This window comes from Pinus tabuliformis, chromosome X (assembly GCF_031772625.1).
Source record: "Pinus tabuliformis cultivar Carrire ecotype Pingquan chromosome X, CPIR1, whole genome shotgun sequence".
NCBI classification, from domain to species: Eukaryota; Viridiplantae; Streptophyta; class Pinopsida; order Pinales; family Pinaceae; genus Pinus; species Pinus tabuliformis.
In genome coordinates this window covers 1,145,873,303-1,145,893,819 of record NC_142308.1, presented here as the reverse complement: position 1 = coordinate 1,145,893,819, position 20,517 = coordinate 1,145,873,303, and the positions used below count along the sequence as shown (strand labels likewise).

Genomic DNA, 20,517 nt, shown 5'->3' with positions numbered 1-20,517 from the left:
AATTTTCTGAGTGAAAAATCAGCAGGCTGTAATTTTCCTCCTTGCTGTCCCAAACTGCACTTCAGCACTCAAGCTCTAATACCATGTAAAAATTTCTCATTTCCCACCCCGGTTTTCAGTTTCACCTTATTTCTCCAAAATAGTTAAATGCCCTTTCCCATATCCATACATTTAACAACTGAAAAATAAATTTTGTTGAAAACACAAATTCTGGAAATTTTACAGAATGCTGGAAAATGCAGAAATATAAAAATCAGCACATATAAACAGCCATTCAACACATTTAAACACAGTAATTTTTTGTCAAGGTGACTCTGGAAAAACCCCCTACAACTCTTGGGGAAAACCAGTTCGAGAGCTCCTCCTTATTTCTGAAAAATGCTTTTTACAGTGAGAAATATTCAGCAAAAAATCAGCAAGTAAACTTTTACAACTTATCTCGTTTTTCGTGCCTCACAGCCAACTGGAAAAACTTGCAAACAGCAAAATCTGAACAGCAATAAATGTTGTACGTCCTCGATTTCTGTGCCAATTTTCAGCCTTAAATTCTGTTGTACGGCCTGCCTAGAAAATCGTGCAAGCTGCCAGAAATTCTGTTGTACGATTTCCTCGATTTCTGTGCCAAAAACTGTTGTATGGCCTCCTTGAAAATCTGTTGTACGGCCTCCTTGAAAATCGTGCCAGCAAACTCAGATTTCTGCTCCTCGATTTCTGTGCAAACTGTTGTACGGCCTCCTTGAAAATCGTGCCCAAAAATCTGCCTTTCACTGTATGCTAACTCAGCTGTATGGACTTGCTGGAATGCTGCCTTGGAATGTGTGCCAAGCTGCTGCCTCCTTCTCCTCCCTGTCCAAAAATATCCCTTGCTCTCTTGCTCTCCTTCTCCCAATCTGCTCATGAAAGAATGAATGACTTTTTCCTCCTTTTCCTCCTTTAATCTAACCCTAAGTGACTTTTGGGTGATCCCTAAATCCAATGGCTGAAATAGATTGAGATCTAGGGCTGAGATTAAATGCTCATTTAAATCTCACTTTCTATTTTCTAATTCACCCCACTTTAATAAAGACCCACTTAGTCATTTAAGTCCAAAGTCACTTTTCTTTTCTAATTTTACATTGACTTTATTAAAGTCACTTTAAAATTAGACTTTAGTAACTTTATCACTTAAAGTCACTTTTAAATTAGATTTGACTTTATAAAAATTATAAAGTCACTTTAGGAGAAAAATTAAATTCTTTTGGACACTTTTCCCTAGGCCAAAGATCAAAGCGAACCACCTCTCCTCCGGTACCAAATTTCAACAATGAACATATCCTCTATCTATATGAGGAGTAAGACTAATGATTAGCCTAACAAAGCCCCTAAAAGATGTTTGATGCTAAAATGTCCTTGGGTTACAAGCCAACCCACTAGCTTTATCAAAATATGCCCTAATTAGCTCAGACTTTTGAGTCGTAAGCTCTCCCATTTTGACATCATCAACAACAAATGCTCCAAGTGCCATGTCCAGTGACGAGGCGTCCAAGAAGGTGTAGACGCTTGTGAATCCAAGATTTGAGGGTTGGCCCTCAAATTCACCCCATTACCTCTTGTGGGGTACCAAGCTCTAGTTTGTGTGCCACAAAGTGGTTTCCATGGGTATCCATCTACTAAGTGAGGCATCCTCTGCTCCAACGTTAGGGGCTCTTCTGGTGCAATAAGCCCTCCCTGGTCTCTCAGTGTGAGACCATCCTCATATGGGCTTTGAATCAATTGTTTCCCATTGAGTTGTGTCAAGGCCTGCCTAGGGGCATGTTAGGTCCAACTATGTCATCCTGAAGAATCATCATTTTTTGGGTCAAAGTCAACCAATGTCCTAGGTTCTTGACCTTCTCTGGAACATGTGCCCATTCGATGATACTGCTAGGAGGCTCGTGACTCTCAACGCTTCACTTGTTTGTGCCAATGTACTCCTCTAAAGTGCTTGGGTACCTGTGGAGTGGGCGCCCACCATCTGGGTTGTTGAACCACCTAGCAAGAACAACATGGACTCTAGTGAAAGGAACCAATCATGAGGGACCAAGATTAATAATGCATCTAAGTGAACCAAACTTGAATGTTAAAGGCAATTTAATACTTCAAATAAGGATACCTTTCAAAAACCTGGACCATGGTCTCGCAAAGGTGTTTTCTCCCTAGGTAAGCGTGGCTAAAGGCCAACCCTATTAGGTGCTTCTAGCCCCAAAAGGGAAGCAAAAGTTCCTCAGTTCACCCTTCAATTGATAGGTGTTAGTGAATAATAATGTGGTAATGGAGGTCCCTTTGTGGGACGATAAGGTGGTTGGTTCATTGGGATGTTATCTCCTCCACCTAGTTTCAAATCCCTTGGAGGAACACCCTTGGCCCGTTATGATAAGGCTCACGGATTTGGCTCCCCTTCATATGTGGAGTCTTGGTTCTTGCTAAGTTATAAGTTCCCAATATATCTGGTTTGCCGGTTGTTGGATATACTCTTGGTGTTATAGTGGCAGCCGCTAGGTTTGATCTTAAGCCTCGCATACATTACTCCAACGAGTTACCAATTCACCATGGTTAAAAATAAAAAGAAAAAAAAATGTGGTAATGGAAGGGAGAAGGCTTCGTGGCCAAGTGCCATGGCCAAAGGGACCAGTCGATGGGGTTGTCCACATCCCGGACAAGGGAGCATTCGTCGATGCATGAGTTACCATCTCGTCCTTACTCTTTCCACCCCTCTTATTGGACTTTTACTTCTTGATTTTTCCTTGTATTATTACATATAACTCAAAGGTTAGAGCTTGCTTTATAGGATGTAGCAGTTTTATTACCCCTTTAAGATGAGTCAATTTATCACTCATCGAGGTTGAGACATGCAAGGGTTCCTTCTTTGGTGTAATGGATCATCATGTACTCAGGAACAGGGTGATGGCCATATAAGTGAGGTAGAGCTGATGTTAGGTTTTTGCCAATGTGCTAATCTTTATGTCCTTGGCCATCTTTTGCATTTTAACTTTTCTTTCTTTGTTTTGTTGTGCCCATGATATGCTCTTTTTGTTTCTTTTAGTTGTATCAACCTCCTAGGGCTAAGTTTTGAGGCCCTACTCAAGGTATGTGAACATATGAGTGTCAAATCCCTAAGAACCAATGACAAGTTGTACTCAAAAAATGGAGGTGAAATATGGGCGTGTAACAGTGTTCAACGGGGACATGTCCCCTAGGGTGGGGTACATGCACCTGGGACAAGGGGGTATCTGGGGAAACATTTCCTGACGTCCCCCTTTTGAGGAGACTTCAGGATACACAAGGGGAAACATTTCCCTAGTTTGGGGGATGTGTCTCCCCAAAAGGGGTGCTTCTGGGTGCACTCCCTTCTAAGGGGGTGCTCATGGGTGCACCCACTTCTAAAGGCGTGTGCCCAGAAGCACCCCTTCTAAGTTTCAAAAATGTTGGTGTGGGGAACCCTAATATTGAAGCTTAAAGCCATATTACTAATGCAATTCATGGTAATATTCTTAAAGTAAAAGTGGCATTCTCCTTTATCTTTCCTTTTCATCCTTTTACTTAAATTTTTAACACTACTCAGGATGTTTGAGAGTGATTCCAACCTTGTTGGATTTCATATGGAGAAAGTAGAATTTTAGATCTCACTCAAAATCCAATAGACTTAACAAATTTTCAAGATGGGGGAGAATTGCAACGTTTCCATTGGATTTTGTCATGTACGAGGGCACAAAGCTAGTATTTAATCAAAAGGAACAAGCCCTCTAGGTATCTTGATGTTAGTGGCATTGGTTGTCGAACTCCTCTATCATGACCCTACTAAAAATATACCCATCACTCAAACAAAATCTTGACTTTACATGCTACATTTTTCAATTGTATTTTTATCCTTAAAGGGTGATATTGATTATGAAAATCCCGATATAGGTAATGATTTTGATGATATGTAAGCATTTGTTGTAGCATGATTCTTTCTTTGGATGTTAGAGGCCATCTAGAGCCTTGATGTTAGTGGCATTGGTTTTCGAACTCCTCTATCATGACCCTACTGAAAATATACCCATCACTCAAACAAAATCTTGACTCTACATGCTACATTTTTCTATTGTATTTTAATGCTTAAAGGGTGATATTGATTATGAAAATCCCAATGTAGGTAATGATTTTGATGATATGTAGGTATTTGTCGTAGCATGATTTTTTGTTTGGACATTAGAGGCCATCAAGAGCCTATATGTTGATGTATTTTATGTTCAGAGATCAATTGCACTCGGTGCTATTTTGGTTGTGGACCCTTACATGTTTATATAAATAAGATTTTTTGCTTATTTGTGTATAAATGGTTTGGATTCATATGGATGCACATGAATATATATGTTTTTCTTTAAAATTTGAATATTTTAACTATTTTTGTACAACCAATTTTTTGGTCCAATTTTTTTTACCGATTCCAACTGATTCTCAATTCAGAGGGTTTTCCGGTTCGGTTCTTATAACATTGGTATCTACTATAGTCTATTTTAATTAGTACTAATTAGATTCTAGAATGATGAGTTTAAATTTTAAATCAATCTGCATTCTAGAATGATGAATGATAAATTTAATTTTTAAATCAATATAGATTCTAGAATGACGAATGATGACTATGGATTAATGTATTTCATTAGTGAATCTCGAGGTGTATGGATAAATGACGAGTATGAATGATGTATGTACCAGTCTGAATGATGAATATGGATTAGTGTCTTTAATTATCCAATTCAATCATGTATGAATCAATATATTTATGCTTTCATTTTTTTATTATGAATTTGAATTTGTTAATTTTAGACAACAATGGTATGTTCTATACTTTAGAGCAATTTTACTTCAATTTCTTTATTAGCCCAGTATCAATATTCAGATTAGCAATCACATCAACATGATAGAAAAATGCAGATAAAGCATAAACATAAATAGTAAAAGACAAGCCAAGACAAGAGGACACAAGATGCGCCACCAGCGAGGGACAAACCCCAATGTGGGGAAACCCTTGATCAAATCTTATTTTAGTCTTCAATAGTTCAGCAGAGAGAGATAGTACAATTTACAAATCTGATCATTTATAACAGCAGCAAAAGAGCCCTAACCAGAAAAGTCAATGTTGGTCAACAAGGCAGATTTGACCCTCAGCAAATCGGTCAACTTCAGTCAACTTATGCCTTCAAACAGCAAGATAAAACAGCCCTCAAAATAGTCAAATTAATCCCAGTCAAAGTCTGGTCAAACAGCCCACTTGCGGTCAGCCCTAACTGCAGTCAATGCTGGTCAACGTTAGCCTCGATTTTTGTGCCCAGAAATGTGGCTTGCCCAAACATAGATAGCCCTCACAAAAATGCAGTCAAAAGAGGTCAACATATGCTGGTCAACGCTTGGTCAAACTGTCCAGAAATTTGGTCTCCTGAAATTTCGCTCCTAAAATTTTGGCCTCCTAAAATTCCAGACGTGTGGAGAGAGAGAGGCCCAGAAATCCATACCCAATCAATGAGGAGAGAGAGAGAGAGAGAGAGAAGTGTGAAGATGAGTGTGTCCAAATGAGGCTAAGGCATCATGTATTTATAGCAAACGTGATTGTTGGGCTTCTGAGCCTACATAAGTTTGTTGGCCAACCTTGACAATTTGTCCATAATCAAAATAAATTCATAACTTCATTTGTACATGTGGGAATCGGATGACCTTTAGATAAATCCTACACCTCTCAGAGAGAGGAATCCAAGAAAAATATTAGCCATCATAAATAAGATGACCCATGTGGAGTTTGGCCCTAGTTGCCAATTTTAACAGAATTATATATATATATATATATATATATATATATATATATATATATATATATTTGTGTGTGTGTGAGTGAAAAAAAAATTATATACCTCAAAGCCTCCCCGTCCCCACTAAATTTTCCTAAAATTTGAGGGTACTCCCACACATCCCCCTAGTGCGTCTCCCCGCACCAGCATCTCAAAGTCTTGGTGAAACATTGGCTTGTAATGTAGGATGAAAGGTGTTAAGTATGACATAGGAAAGATGGAACACGCTATCTCAATCATAGCTTTCCCAGTAGTGCCCCTCCTATAACCCTAAAGCCTTAGAGGAGGTCCCAGTGGACCAGGGCTAAAGACTAACCCCCCCCGGTAAGGTGAGAGAAAAAGGTAACAGTCAAGATCAGTGAATCATCCAAGTCATTGCTTTATCCATGTTAGAATTCCTAAAATATTAAGTAAAAGCACTTGTTCGCAAAAATGGTTGAAGTACCTACCATGTGGTAGCCCACCTTCATGCAAGAGGCTGTGTCACACGGTTCAGGTTCGAATTCGAGTTCGACAACAATTAAGTTCGATTCGAATTCGAATTTTCTGATCAGGTTCGTATGAGGTTCGACATTAGGTTTGACTATACATATTTTTCAATATATATATATATAACAAAATTATAAAAATTTCAAAATCGGTCCATAAACACATCAATACAAATTCTTATTAGTAAACATACATGAATAATGTAATCATTCTAACATCTAGTTAAATGTAAACATGCACAATAGTAGTTTGCAAATGAAAAAATGAAATATAGTGTTTGAAGACAATTTATGAAAAAGAACATTTACCAAATTTCAAGGTAGGTAAATGTGAATTGACACAATCTTGTAAACAATATAGTGTTTGATTCTGTGTTTCCAGAGCTCTGAGTGATCACAAATACAATAGGGATGCACAAGCAAAAATGGCAGGTGCTTGTATGGTAACAATTGATGAACAGAGAGAAGGTAATATTATGACTCTACCTCTCATTTACTCAGATAGGAGAGTCACCGATGAAAAGACGAATCAAAAATTTCATAAAGACGTTTCTAAATGTTCTGATAAGAAACCAAGATGGACACAAACTTTGCTTCTCAATGCTACAAGGGATGTTTTGTTTTCTATTCTTGATGTAATATTCCAACTTTGTGAAGAACAGGTGGACCCTCTTTTCCCGTCATTATTTTAGAATTTGGAAGATGAGATTTGGAGGGAAAATGAGGGAAAGAGGATCCTTCAGTCATCCAATGACATACCAATCTAGCAAATGTTAGAAAACAATCTGCTATACAATCTCAGGTTCTTAGGTTGTTTGCCATTTATATATGGAGATTTCTTGGGGTCATCAAAATTGCTAATGAATCTTCCTACCCCTGGAAAATATTTTTCACCATTTAAAGATCTTTAGTCAATGCTTTGATGCTTTAACACAGTACCTCAATCTCACTGTCAAGAATTAGTTTCACACCCAAGATGCATTTCGAATAAAACAATTCTGTCAGAATAATATTAAATGAAAAACTCCCTATTGGGCTCAACAGAAATTGGATTGATGAAGCACTGGAAAATGCAAAATTGGGCTTTGGTGACGAATTGGTTATTTATGCTACATAAATAATTGCAAGGATTTTTGCAGGGTTTGAATATCAGAATATGACATTTGTTTGCAGCCTGTGGAACTAGGGTAAGTTTCATCCCACATCGTTCTTTTGCTCAAGTTTCAGTGCTTCACTCCAGTATGCAAGACGCAGCACGCAGGACTCAAGACGCAGCACACAACACGCAAGACCCAGCACGACTCACGTAGCACGCAGCACGGAGTCAAAACTCAAGTTTCCAGTTTGCAAGATGCATGAGACTCGAGTCACACTCAGATCGATCCTCACGGCTACGGCCCACGGGCTAAGTTCTAACCATTGTGTGCCCATGGTTTTTTTCTAAACAGTTAAATAAAACCCACGAACCCTAAGATCGAATCCCAATTTTTTTTTTCAAATTCGATAAAATTCGCCTTCAAGTTCGCGTTGAGGTTCGAATTCGATTCGGTTCGCATGGGGTTCGAATTCGAATGAGGTTCGCCTTCAAGTTCGACCTTCCGGTTCGGCGAACCTGAACGAATTTAAATTTTTTTTTGAGATTCGCCGAATTTCAAACCTGAAGGTTCAAGTTCGGCGAACCCTGTGACATAGGCAAGAGGAATGCCAAATGGTTAAAGGTGCATGACTGGTGAAAATGGCAGAAGAATTTGGCATATCATCATAATTGAACAATGTATAGATCTGCTGGCTAGCTGTCCAAGATAGGAGAAAAGTTTTCTCCTATGGGGTTACCCACTTTCGGTGGGTAACAGGTGTACAGCTAGGAGGATCGAATTTTGCAATTACAGTCCAACATCTGCTAGGGCCAATTCAAATACCAGAGCAGCCATTTTCAGGGGGCCAAATTCTTCCTTGGGCCAAAAATCTTAGGTACATTTCTAGGTTCTAATATTGCCGAATTTTCTGTGTAATTTCTCTGTGGGTCTAAAAGCTGTAAATTGTCCATATTCCAATATAAAGTGAAGGGAGATTTATTGGGTTGAATTTCAGTTGTCTTGCAGTGATTTCCTATTTAAATTTTCTGTTTCATATTTACTGTTTAAATGTTGAGAACACCAGCGTATTTATTTTCACAATTTCGGATTTTAGTTTGGTAAAATTATTTTCTAGGTATAAATAATTGTGAGAAAAATAAATCAGATCTGGTGTTAAAAGTTCAACAGAACAGAGTAATGGTTGTCAACCGTACTATATTGTCCGGAGAGACTGAGGTCCAGCTCTCAGATTCCCAATCATATGGGGTTGCTATGTACATTGCTGGTCCTGTCCTATTTGCACCAGATTCTCCCAGAGAGTCTTTTCGTTTAGCAATAAACTGGGCCTGTAAAATTTTACAGTATGATGTTAAACAATTGTGGCAGCAATAACTGCATAAATTGAGACTGCCTATAACGAACAACATAAAGTCGAGTTTCAATAAATGCTTATTGCATCAACATAACAATTTTCTGTTCACTGACCATAATTTGTCCTTCTTCCTTCATTGTTAAGTCTCCGTTGACATCAACAACTAAAGGAGATAAGGCCCAGTCATGATAAGCAACAAGGCGCAAAAACCTGCAAATCACAGTCATGATCCTCCAAGATTACCATCCAACTATCAATATCGATAGAAATTTCTTGCAGTAGAAAATTATTGGAAGCAATAACGTTAAGGAACGTAATTGAATTGAGAAAAAAAAAAGCTTATTATTCTGACAACGAACATGACAAATTAAACACATACAGAAAGATGGGATGGTAATCAAAAGTGTTTCTATTACTTTTGATTAGGTTACCAATGAAACTTTAAATGGAAAGAAAGAGTAGTGACCAGAACGTGTACAAATGTGAAATCTAGCAATTCTTGTTGTTAAATTGCAGTGGTCTGGAATCTGACTTCAGAGAGGTAGTCATTGATGCAGCAACCTGGCCATTGAATGTAACAACCATTTTCTAAAATTGGGATCATTCAGTCCCAACAGTTCCACCCTGCTTAAATATGTTGCTTCTAATTGTCATAGGATTCCAACTGATTATGCAGATCAGTGACATGAGAATTAGGGAGCAAAGAGTTGCAAATTCTTGTTCAAAAGCAGCACAAAGTCAGAGAGCTGTGTCAGTTTTGTTAGAATGTGTAATGTAATGATATCTAGTCAATAATGGCTACATTTGAAGGTGTGTGATATCAATATGATCATCTTAGGAGCATTGTTTAGACATATTGTACATATAATGAAGCATCATTTACCTCCCTAATAGGTCCATATTATCACTATTTAGTCACAAACCCTAGAAGTGACTCAGTCCCATATTTCAGGTTGCAGACATTTTTAAACAGGACCTTGAAGTCCTTTATGCTGATTGAGAAATTGTATATGGATCCTGTATGAACTCCAAACTTGAGTGCTTATGAAGAAAGAAAGTGAATAATAGACAGCCTATTTAAAGTGGGTTTTCTCCACTCTAGGTTTTTACCTCTATAAATATCTTTCCCCACTCTCTTATCTTGTTATTTTGATTCATAGTTTCTTTTCTATAGTAGTTAGTAGGATAAATAATTATTATTCATGCACTATGTCCTAAAGTTTTAATATTAAGTTTCTTCGTTGCAAAAAAACCATTGGCTAACTCCTTTGTGTTGAAGAATGTAACTAGTGTTGGTCTTCATAATTGTACGTGAGTCATGATGTAATATATTTGTAAAAAGAAATTTATTATTATTATTAATTTGACTTATTAAAGCATGGGTTCCATGCTTGGGTCATGTTACCCACCATTTTGTGGGCGATATCCCTAAGAGAAAAAATTTCTCCAAGATGGTCCTCAGCCAACAGCCAGCGGCCCCTTGCAGCTACCAACTAGCTCATTGTGCCACTTCTCTGCCACCTGAGCTAGCCATGTAATCTCTCACCCATCTGCCATGATCATATGTTTGAAGGTGGGCCTCCCGAACCTAAAGGTATGCCTTGTCATTAGGTAATTGAGTATTGTAGTTTACTTATCATGGACACTTCTGGGCATGGATTAATGGGTAGATTTGGCGGAATGAATGGGCTAGGTTTGTGCTCTTTTCCCCTAGAACCCTTTTGGATGCTAACCTTGGGTTCTAGTCCCATGGGATCTCTTTCACTGACCCTTTGGCTTAAGGGATGGTAATACATGGGGAACCCCGATTTTGGTTGCATGGTCCCGCTCCCTCATCCATATATACTACTCCCCTTCCACTTATTATAATCCCATTCATCATTTCTCCCACCTTGGTCTACATTCCTATGTTGGGTCTCCATAGGGTGAGCTTTACCCCTACCCAAACATTGGGTCCAGTTTAGAATGATGCCTCAGAGGTTGATGCAACTGGAAAGAAAAGTAAAAGCATAATGGGCCACATTCAACAAGAAAATGTACCACAAAATGCAAAAGATGGCCAGGGCAAACAGATTTAGCACGTGGGCATAAGCCAATACATCAGCTCTACCGCATCATCATGGCCATCACCTTGGTTCCTACAGATCCTAGATGAACCTCCCTTATCATTTAGGAACCCATGATTGTCCCAACCCTTGGTAGGCAATGAACCACCCTACCTTAAAGGGGGTATCCACTGCTATATCTCACACATCATGCTCTTACCCCTTGAGCCCCGAGCAGTTAATTAAAGAAAAATCATAAAAGGCAAAAAGCATATAAAGAAGGGTGGAAAAATCAAGGTCGGGGCACCTCATGTACCACGATTGCTCCCTCCTATACATTATATACCCAAGTGTGGGCTTCCCCTTTACTAGCTACCCTTGTACCCGGCATGTGGCCCAAGGTTGCCTATTTTCATTCCCTACTCCATTCATCTCTTTATCACATGCCACCGCCTTTTAAAGGATGTACCATGGACATATTATCCCCTTTAAAAGTAGAAACCACCTAATAGGGTACTTGGTTAACCCCATTTGGAGCTTGGAGACATTAGCACATGCCAAAGCCCATTATGGAAGGGCATGCCATTATGAAGTCCCCACCTGTTGTCCATGGTTTGTAAGCTCTTTTACTCGATTTCCTTGATGACTTCTTGTATTGGAAGGCTAGGGGACGCATTGGATCTTATGCAAGATTGCAAGTGGTCTCCATATTGGGTTTGGTCTCCCTATACGGGTCCTAACCCTCTAGAGGGCTACATTGGCACATGTAGGGTGTGCGTTGAGAGCCATGGGCCTCCACAGCAGTAGACAGCACTCCATGGATCCCCATAGATGTTCAAATATTCATCGAGATTCACCTATTGGACGAGGAAGATGCACCTGGTTCACCTTTGCCCAACCAGCCCCACAGTTGTACCATACACTTGGTAGATGACCTAGGACATGTATGTTGATGAGGTGTCATTTAAATCATCATTTGAGCCTTCTACATGGTCTACAGGTATCTTCGATCTACTTGGAGACCCATGAGGTTACTTGTGTACCCCCCACACCCATTGGGAGCACCACAGGTTTATTATGTGGAGAACAAGGGGCCAACCCTACTTTTGGGAGTCTTATTCATCATTATGGCACTTTTGGACTTCATTAGGCTTCTTAAAAGGCCCAACGACATGCATTATTGATCATTTGACCTCTTAAGAGGCTTATTCTTTTGTTTATGAGCTAGTTTGGTGGGCTTGTCACCCAAAGTTAGTTATTTTGCATATTATTTTATTATAGAGGCTAATATAGGCCAAATTAGCTAAATTGAACTCATTAGAAGTGTATAAATACAAGTTATGTAAATTCATTTTAGTATCATCACGGGGTTTTGACTTGTATCTCTCTAAATATTTTCGCTATTCCTTATTGGTGGACGAAATTTTGGAGCATTCATGAATTTTGATGTTTGAATTATCTTTTCTGATCTTGGAGCTTCTTGATTGGCAAGTTTATTGATGATTAGATATATTTTGTTACATGCAAGTACAAATTTAATGATATTTCTTCTTTTACTATGTCACATGCATTGATGATGAGATTTTCGCTATACTAGGGCTAATTGTTGCATGCATTTAATGCGAAATTGTGGAATTATGTTTCTATATAGCATCTCTCTATGTATGGGCCATGTAGGTTGAACGAATTCTCATAGGGATAACTCTTTGGCTGAATTTATCTTAACAAACCATCTTACCTTGCAAAACGAAATGTAAAAGCTTTAAGGTCACTCTCCTTTGCCCTAATGACAAGCGAAGTTATCCTTGAAGCTTCATTGACCTAGAAACGAAATCCATTCTTATATTCTTCTTGACTCCAATCTCCCCAAAGTATCAGGCCCTGGTCTACCATAAGGTGATCACTTAAAGAACCATTTTTCTTCACCTCTCCTTCTTTATTCTAGGTCTAGCCACATTAGGGCTCCTAGGGCATCATTTTCTCGACAAACCACCCATAGAAAAACTTCGATCTCTTGGCCTCTACTACGTTGGTGTGTCTCCTATGCCTCCTCCAAATTTGAGGGAATTCCGACAGTGGGGTTGTGAGATATCCCAAGCCCTAGCCTCGAGATTGGTTTTTGCCCTAAGTTTCCCTAGGCTAGTTCCTCATAGGGATCATTTTGCACCTTTAACTGAAAATCATTTCTTTGATCCCCTTCTCCTTCTTGTTTAGGCCAAGTTCATCATTGGTTGCTAAACACCCACCTCTTGACCTAGCTTGGGTCCACTTGGTCCTATGTGTTCCCATACCTCATCAAAATTAATTCTTCAAAAACCACTTGGGATACCAAGTTCCATAAGGATTTTAGGGATTGGGAAGCTCCTTAACAATTCATACTCCTTAAACCTAACCCTTAAATCCTCATCCCGATCTCCTAGAAAGCCTTGTACCTTGCTTAAGAAGCAAGCAAGTCCCATTCTTGAGTCTCCCCTAGGAAAGGGTTCCTGAGATCACTTCACATCCATCTTAGTTGATCTATCCTTCATAAGTGATTCTCCATATATCAGGTCTCCTCCCATCAGTGAAAGTCCGTAAAGAGTAGGAAGCTTTAGCAATCGGGACAGTGGCCTTTAGTTTCATTGTTGCTCTTGACCTAGCAAGTGCCCCACTAGGACCCCTTGCTAGTTTGAGCAGTAACATTTTGGCACTGTTGTCGGGGACACGAAACGTGTGTTTTGTTCCCCATACGACATATTGAACGAAACCCTAGTTCTTCAACAGGAGTCTCGATGTGTTGATGCATTGATGGACAAAGGATCAACGAGAGCAAATTGGGTAGTGGAGGTTCAGTGGCCAGATGAACTTGGATCGCTGATAGAAACAGAGTTGTAGTTCAGGAGCCGAAGGACCAGGCAGGTACAGGATACGACCAAGAGGAGCCGAGAGAGTGCAATACATCAGCCAGATGGTCGGAGTGTCTTGTTGAGGGTAGATTGGTGCCGATGGACTGACACCAAGCCCCAGTTTTGTATTCTTGTACTTGTGGATATTTGAGGGCCATAATCCCTAGTATGGGAGCGCTAGATTGTTGTATTATTCAGTTTGATTAATATAACGAAGTTGGGTTGTTCTACAAAATTGTGTAAAAAGTTGTCTATATTATGTGAACTAGTAGATTCACTGTTGTTTATATTTCGTTGTGCAAAGTAGTTTCGTTGTGATTCTTGGTTTGGTAGCGTCAATGAATTAAGATGCTATCTTAAACACCAGGATCGTAGAAAAACAACGGCAACAACAAATTCATCTGAATCTAGCTGACAATGGGTACAATTATTCAGTCAATCAATGACCTTTATACATATACAAGACATTTAGATTTTATTAACCTCTACAAAAATTATTTTATTCCTAATAAAAATGTTCTTTCTCAAATCCCACCAACTATTTGGCTATGTTCATTTTCAGGAAATGGAGTTTTGAGGTTATTATGATAAGGACTAAAACTGCTGAGGAAAAATATCTCTCTCATCTTCCAACTTGTAGTCTCATGATAAAGTAGATCATGCAAATTAGCAGCTACATGTTAAGTCCCAATCCTTGATACAATTAAAATTGGCAATCACAATGTAGAATCTATTTGATCAACACTTCATATTTGATCAAGTCCATGTGATGAAAATTGCCAAAAGAAATACCTTAAGAAGCCTGTCACTCGTGAACAAGGAGCAGAGAATGGGAACGGCCTGACAAACATATATGCAACCAATAGCTCCACCGCTTCATCTGCCAAAATTCCAGAAAACATATGCGAACAAATCCATCTTTTGGCAAGCCTGCAAGTTGAGAGAAACAAACAGGTATATTCTTCAGCCACAAATCTGCCAATCAAGGCATGCAAGATTTTGCTTAGGATAAATATGTGTATGTATATATCAGAAATCTGGCATTAGAGGCTTACCGCACAGTTGGCCCATAAACTGGATGCAAACCCTGCAATCCATTTAACATGCTCGAATGCTGGCTACGAAGTAGAAAATCTTTCTCCAAAGGAACACAATTGGTATTTTGTAGATTTCCAACTGGTAGGACACCAAAAATACCTAAGCACAGTTCATCTTCAGTATCTTAATAAGAGATTTTGGACACATGACATGCTAGAACACATGCCAAACATGTGTTGGACATGTGCCCTAGACATGTCCTACCTGCTTGACTCTAAAAAACATATTCCATTGCTATTTTCTCACTTTCACTGTACAGAAAGAGTTCTTACTGTCTCATTGTGCATGTGAACGGTAAAACGAGATTTGAAGGGATTGCAAGTGTTTTGGAAATGTTCTATTTTCTAAAATAGGTACTTTATGTCTATATTTTATTTTTGTATCTGTAATTTGTTTCTGGGGTCACCATGTCCTATGTTGGACACTTGAATTTTTGTGTCCTGTGTACTTTGTGTCATGAGACTTGGAAGAAAACTCATAAGCGACAATTAATTTAACAAGCTTAACAGATAAAATGAATGGCCATGTTGTGATCCAGACCTTGTTTCTTTATCAGACTTTTGTCTTTCTCATACAAAATCCTGAGACGGAATGCAAACCCAGCCATCAGTAAATCTACAGCATCTTCAGCAGCTACATACAGTATGCCCCACCGCTTCTGCATACTAGATAACAGAATTAAAAATAAAAGCTGAGAAACCATATAATTTAAGAAATCAAGTCTCCATTTATTGCCTTTGTATCCACACATGCCAGAAAAACATAAATTTATTCAACGATCGTCATCTGTCTTATCATTTTACCATTTATGCTATGTCAAAATAATCGTATGTCAAACACCTACCCAGTGGACGAGTAAAATAATTTTGATATGCATGCAATTAATGCTTCTAACTAATATATAATAAGCAAACTTAACCTACCTCTCAGCAATTTTGAGACAGAAAGCAGATTTCGTTTTCTCAATTGCTATTTCACCAATAGGCCACTTCCCAGAACCTTCCAACTAAATCCAGAGATTAAGCATCAATAGAGGAACTAAATACTTCTAGAATCAACAAAAACATTTAAAATTGAGAATTCTACACCCATTAAATAACCAACCATCGCCTCTAATATCCATTATAAATTTGCAAAAATAATGGGATAGCTGTTCTTACTTGAATCATGACCTCCAGAGTTTGGATACAGGTTGGCACTAATATGTCAGAATACTGCCATTTTTCTTTATCTGTGGCAAGAGGATGAGGCATTGGAGGGAATACAGAAGTATGCCTAAATGCTGAGATCATACACCAAAGCAAAACAAATAAATCCACTGTTAGAACACATTTTAACTAGTCAATCTAGTAAAATCATACATGATTAAGCTTTGTCAGTAATGAAAAGAACAAATAGCACTAGGACTATTACTAGCCATATTGGAAAAACCTATGTTTGCAAATGAGAGTGAATTGCCATAATAAGCTTTATATTCATGGATGGGAGTTGAACACATATCCTATATCCCTTTTATATCATCATTGTTAATAAACCTAACCTGTATAAAGAAATTAATTGGTTTACTTGAGCATTTTATTTCTATGCTCAAAAAGCTTGCAGAAAATCTTTCCTAAATCTCCACAGCTTTCATGATTAGAAGGACAGTAATGCTACAAATCTTTTAAAATTGAGATCTACTGGGGGTATTTGCAGGCATTATAAGATAAAGTGTTTCTCATTCTCCACTTCTTAGTATCACAAAGACAACAAATTTTTTCATCCCATGGCATTTTAGAAATTGCGCAAAGTGTTATATAAAAAATTAGTTAGTCTATAGTTATTAGGCACAGGGCATGACCATTCACCAAGAGGCATGCAAGGCAGTATATAGCCAGGGCCTCCCACAAAATGTAAGCATCATCTATTCAATTATTAATAAAATATTTATCATGGCCGTCAATTATTAAGTTCGTTTATTTCCCTTACCGAATATGAAGGTGATGGTCGCTGACGGTAAGAAGATTGAAAAGGTAGGGAAATGACATAAGGTTAAATTGCAGATACAAGACTTTAATTTAGAATCCCCGTTCTTCACTGTACCATTAGGAGGAGTAGATGTGGTCTTAGGGATCCAATGGCTACGAACTCTAGGCACTTATGCTGCCAACCATCAAGTACAGTTCATAAGATTTAACTGGGAAGGGCAGAGGTACAAGTTATACGGATTCCAAGCACCATAGAATCAAATCGTATCGTCATCTGAAATGATGAAGATGATTTGAAAAGGAGCACTAGCTTATGTAGTACAATGTCACCAATTAGAAATGTTATTTAAAAACTTGATCAGTGAAGAGTCACCAGAGGTACAAGATCTAATCCAGAAGCATGAAAAGGTATTTCAAGACCTGCCTATGAAAATGCCTCCTAACAGGGAAATTGAACATACAATAGAAGTCAAAACAAGGTGAAACCCCGTCAACATCAAGCCGTATCGATATCCACATCACCAAAAGACGGAAATTGAGAAATTAATCCAAGACCTTTTAAAGTGTGGGATCATCTCAAAAAGTAAAAGTCTATATGTTGCTCCAGTGGTATTGGTAAGGAAGAAGGATGGTTCATTCAGGGTATGCATTGACTATAGAGAATTAAACAAAATAACGATTAAAAACAAATTCCCAATCCCCTTTATCGACGAAATGTTGGATGAACTACAGGGCGCAAAATACTTCTCAAAATTTGACTTAAGGTCAGGGTATTACAAAATCAGAAACGGGTTGGAAGACATACCAATAATGGCATTTCGAACACACAAAGGTCACTGTGAAGTTAAAGTAATGCCATTTGGGTTAACCAATACACCAGCAACGTTCCAAGCCATTATGAACAAATTATTTCGTCCATATCTTAGGAAGTTTGTATCAGTGTTCTTTGATGATATTTTAATTTACAGTAAAACTTGGAAGGAGCACTTACAACATCTGGATAAAGTTCTTACACTACTGAAAGAGCATCAGTTCTACGCAAAAAAATCCAAATGCACCTTTGGAAAGGAAGAAGTAGAATACCTCAGACACATTATATCCCATGAAGGCGTAAAAGTGGACCCTAATAAAATCAAAGCTATAAAGGAATGGACCAAACCGGTTAATATATCCAAGCTAAGAGGGTTCTTAGGATTGACTAGATATTACCAAAGATTTATTAAAAACTATGCACATATAACTGCACCTCTGACAAACCTTTTAAAGAAGAATTCATTTCAATGGGATGAGGAAGTAGGAAGGTGTTTTGAAGAACTAAAGGAAGTTATGTCTAATGCCCCAGTATTGGCAACTCCAGATTTCTCTAAACCATTTATCATCGAGTGTGATGCTTCCGGATTCGGTATAGACGCAGTGTTAAGGCAATAAGGGCATCCAATAGTGTTGATTTGGGGTAGCATCGGATGTGCTCCAGCCACGAAATTTGGTAGAGAGGTTAGGGCACATGAGATCTCCAATACTCAGAAAGAGTTTGGGCAAATTCTAAACAATTTGGGAGATATTAAAATAATTAATATTTTTAATGGCGTCCCTAAGTCTAAACATAGGGAAATTAAAATATTAATGTGAATTAATATAAAGCTATGTTAGAAGGTCCAAAAGACATGGATCAAGCCAAATCTAATCTTAGTCGTCGATTAGGGACTTAATCTCGACCATTGATTTTTCAACGAGAAAAATATAAGAGGAGGCTTGAGGGTCACTTGGAGAATACACCAGAGTGATCAGTGATTCTATTCTCTATAGCGAGGTTTGCTAAGAGAGATAGAATTAGTGATCAGCTGCAGCAAAGGGCAATGAGTACGAGGCAGGGACAGTGCTGAGAGACCAGTGCAGAAGCAAAGAGAGGTAGACGCAGAGGCAACAGAGACTGCGCAAAGCCAAAAGGGCCTGCGTCATCCACATAGAGGCTGCAAGAGTGACACAGAGAGCCAGAGAGGCTGTGCCCTCAGTAGGTTGACGCAGAGGGTTTCAGGCTAACACAGAGGCCAACAGGGTTGACGCTGGGCTTCAGATTGTGCTGGAGAGGGATTTCGTGGAGCAGGCTTTTTGAATACCTATTTACGAAGAGAGGTATTGCTGCCAGATTTTTTATCTCTGTTGGTTAGCCAGTTTGGCACCCAATGTACTCAGAAAAGAACTGCCTAATAATAAAACCCTCAGATAGTTGCACCAGTTTTCCTGCATTGGGGTTTTCCGGGGACATTAGTCCAAAAATAACGGTGTCATTTGTGTGCATGTTTTTGTTTCCTTCAGTTGATGATCTATAATGTGTTGAGCATGCACTTGTATTTATTTTTCAGTGTTTACATGGTAAATAACTTGTTAATTAACAGAACAAGTAGGTAGGAATAAATCAGTAAAGTGCATGGAGGGTTTCTAACTGGCAGACTTAGAAACTTCAACATGGTATCAAAGGGAGGTTGCAGACCACAGGAGAACTGAGGACATCAGCAGAGCAGAGCAGCAGCAGCAAAAAACAGTTGTCCCGAGTGACAGAAGTTGTTCCTAGTAGCAAAGTAGCAAGGAAGGGGTGGCGCAGTGCCTGCATCATCAAGTTCGAGCCACAAAGAGGTTGCACAAAGGCTAAAGGAGGCAAAGACAAGCTCATCAAGAGCCACGCAGAGGCTAGGAGGGTTGACGCAGTTGGCTGAAGGAGCTAGTTTGTTGGTGCCGGGATTGCGCAGAGCCTAGAAGCTCTCACCTTCAAGTTGTTGGGGTTTAGGAGGCTATGCGTAAGTTGCAAAGTGGAGCTGGTGGGGTACTGTAGTCAGAACAGTACCTAACAGGGCAAGGCCAAGGAGGAGGGAGTTGCTACCGAGGGTTTCTAGCCAAGAAATACGAATCAGTGGTGCATTTGCACAGACGATCAGAATAGGGGGCATCTCGAAATCGGCAGAGGGGTTTCCAAGAGGGAAATCAAGGCTCAGAGGGAGTCACATCAAGAGCTTCTAGGAGGGAAGTAGAAGAGCAGCATGGCACTACACGGAGTAAGAGACTAGAACAGACAGGACGGAGCCTCAAACTTTGCAATCTGGAAGGCCATAATCTTATCTGTACTTGACAGAAATCGTGTCAAGCACTTCGCCTTCAGGATGATAGCGATCCCAGTTGACCCAGCTGATTACGACAAGTACAAGGAGGCAATGGCGAGGGCCAAGAGCATCATCCTTGACGGGGTCAAGGACCATATAGTACCACATAGGAAACGGCAAATGAGATGTGGGAGGCCCTAAAGAAATTGTACCAGCATACTTCTATGCAGAGAAGGATGTTACTAGAAAATCAGTTGCAGTCATACCAAATGAAGAAGGGAGAACCAATCGACACCTTCCTCAGTCAACTGAATGAGATCCGGGATCAGTTGACTTCCATAGGGGCCACGCCGGATCAAAAATTGATGATGAGAAAAGCCTTGAACGCAGTCTCAAAAGACTGGGAGGTATTTGTCTAGAGTATACTAGGCAGAGCAACCCTTCCACATTGGGAGGAAATGTGGGCGACTCTTCACCAAGAAGAGATCAGAAGGCTAAGCAAGGCGAGAAGCAGCAACAAGGGGATCAGAGTCAAGAAGGAGGAGGAGGAGGATGTTGCCCTAGCATCTGAGGGAAAGCAAGAGAAACGGAAGGAGGACCTCCCCAAGATCAAATGGTTCCACTGTGGGGAGTTGGGTCATTATGCGA

At 39.3% G+C, this 20,517-nt stretch overlaps 1 protein-coding gene across 1 annotated transcript in view; it reads right to left on the bottom strand.

The window, feature by feature from the left end:
- LOC149143929 (uncharacterized) overlaps positions 1 to 20,517 on the bottom strand; it is a 221,145-nt gene that overhangs the window by 42,687 nt on the left and 157,941 nt on the right. The window contains exons 15-21 of the mRNA XM_089451980.1: positions 15,968 to 16,089; positions 15,731 to 15,813; positions 15,348 to 15,472; positions 14,765 to 14,906; positions 14,502 to 14,639; positions 8,893 to 8,989; positions 8,622 to 8,753 (exon numbers count right to left, since the gene is read on the bottom strand). Coding sequence (XP_089308106.1) covers positions 8,622 to 8,753; positions 8,893 to 8,989; positions 14,502 to 14,639; positions 14,765 to 14,906; positions 15,348 to 15,472; positions 15,731 to 15,813; positions 15,968 to 16,089 — 839 coding nt within the window. The remainder of the gene's footprint in view (positions 1 to 8,621; positions 8,754 to 8,892; positions 8,990 to 14,501; positions 14,640 to 14,764; positions 14,907 to 15,347; positions 15,473 to 15,730; positions 15,814 to 15,967; positions 16,090 to 20,517) is intronic.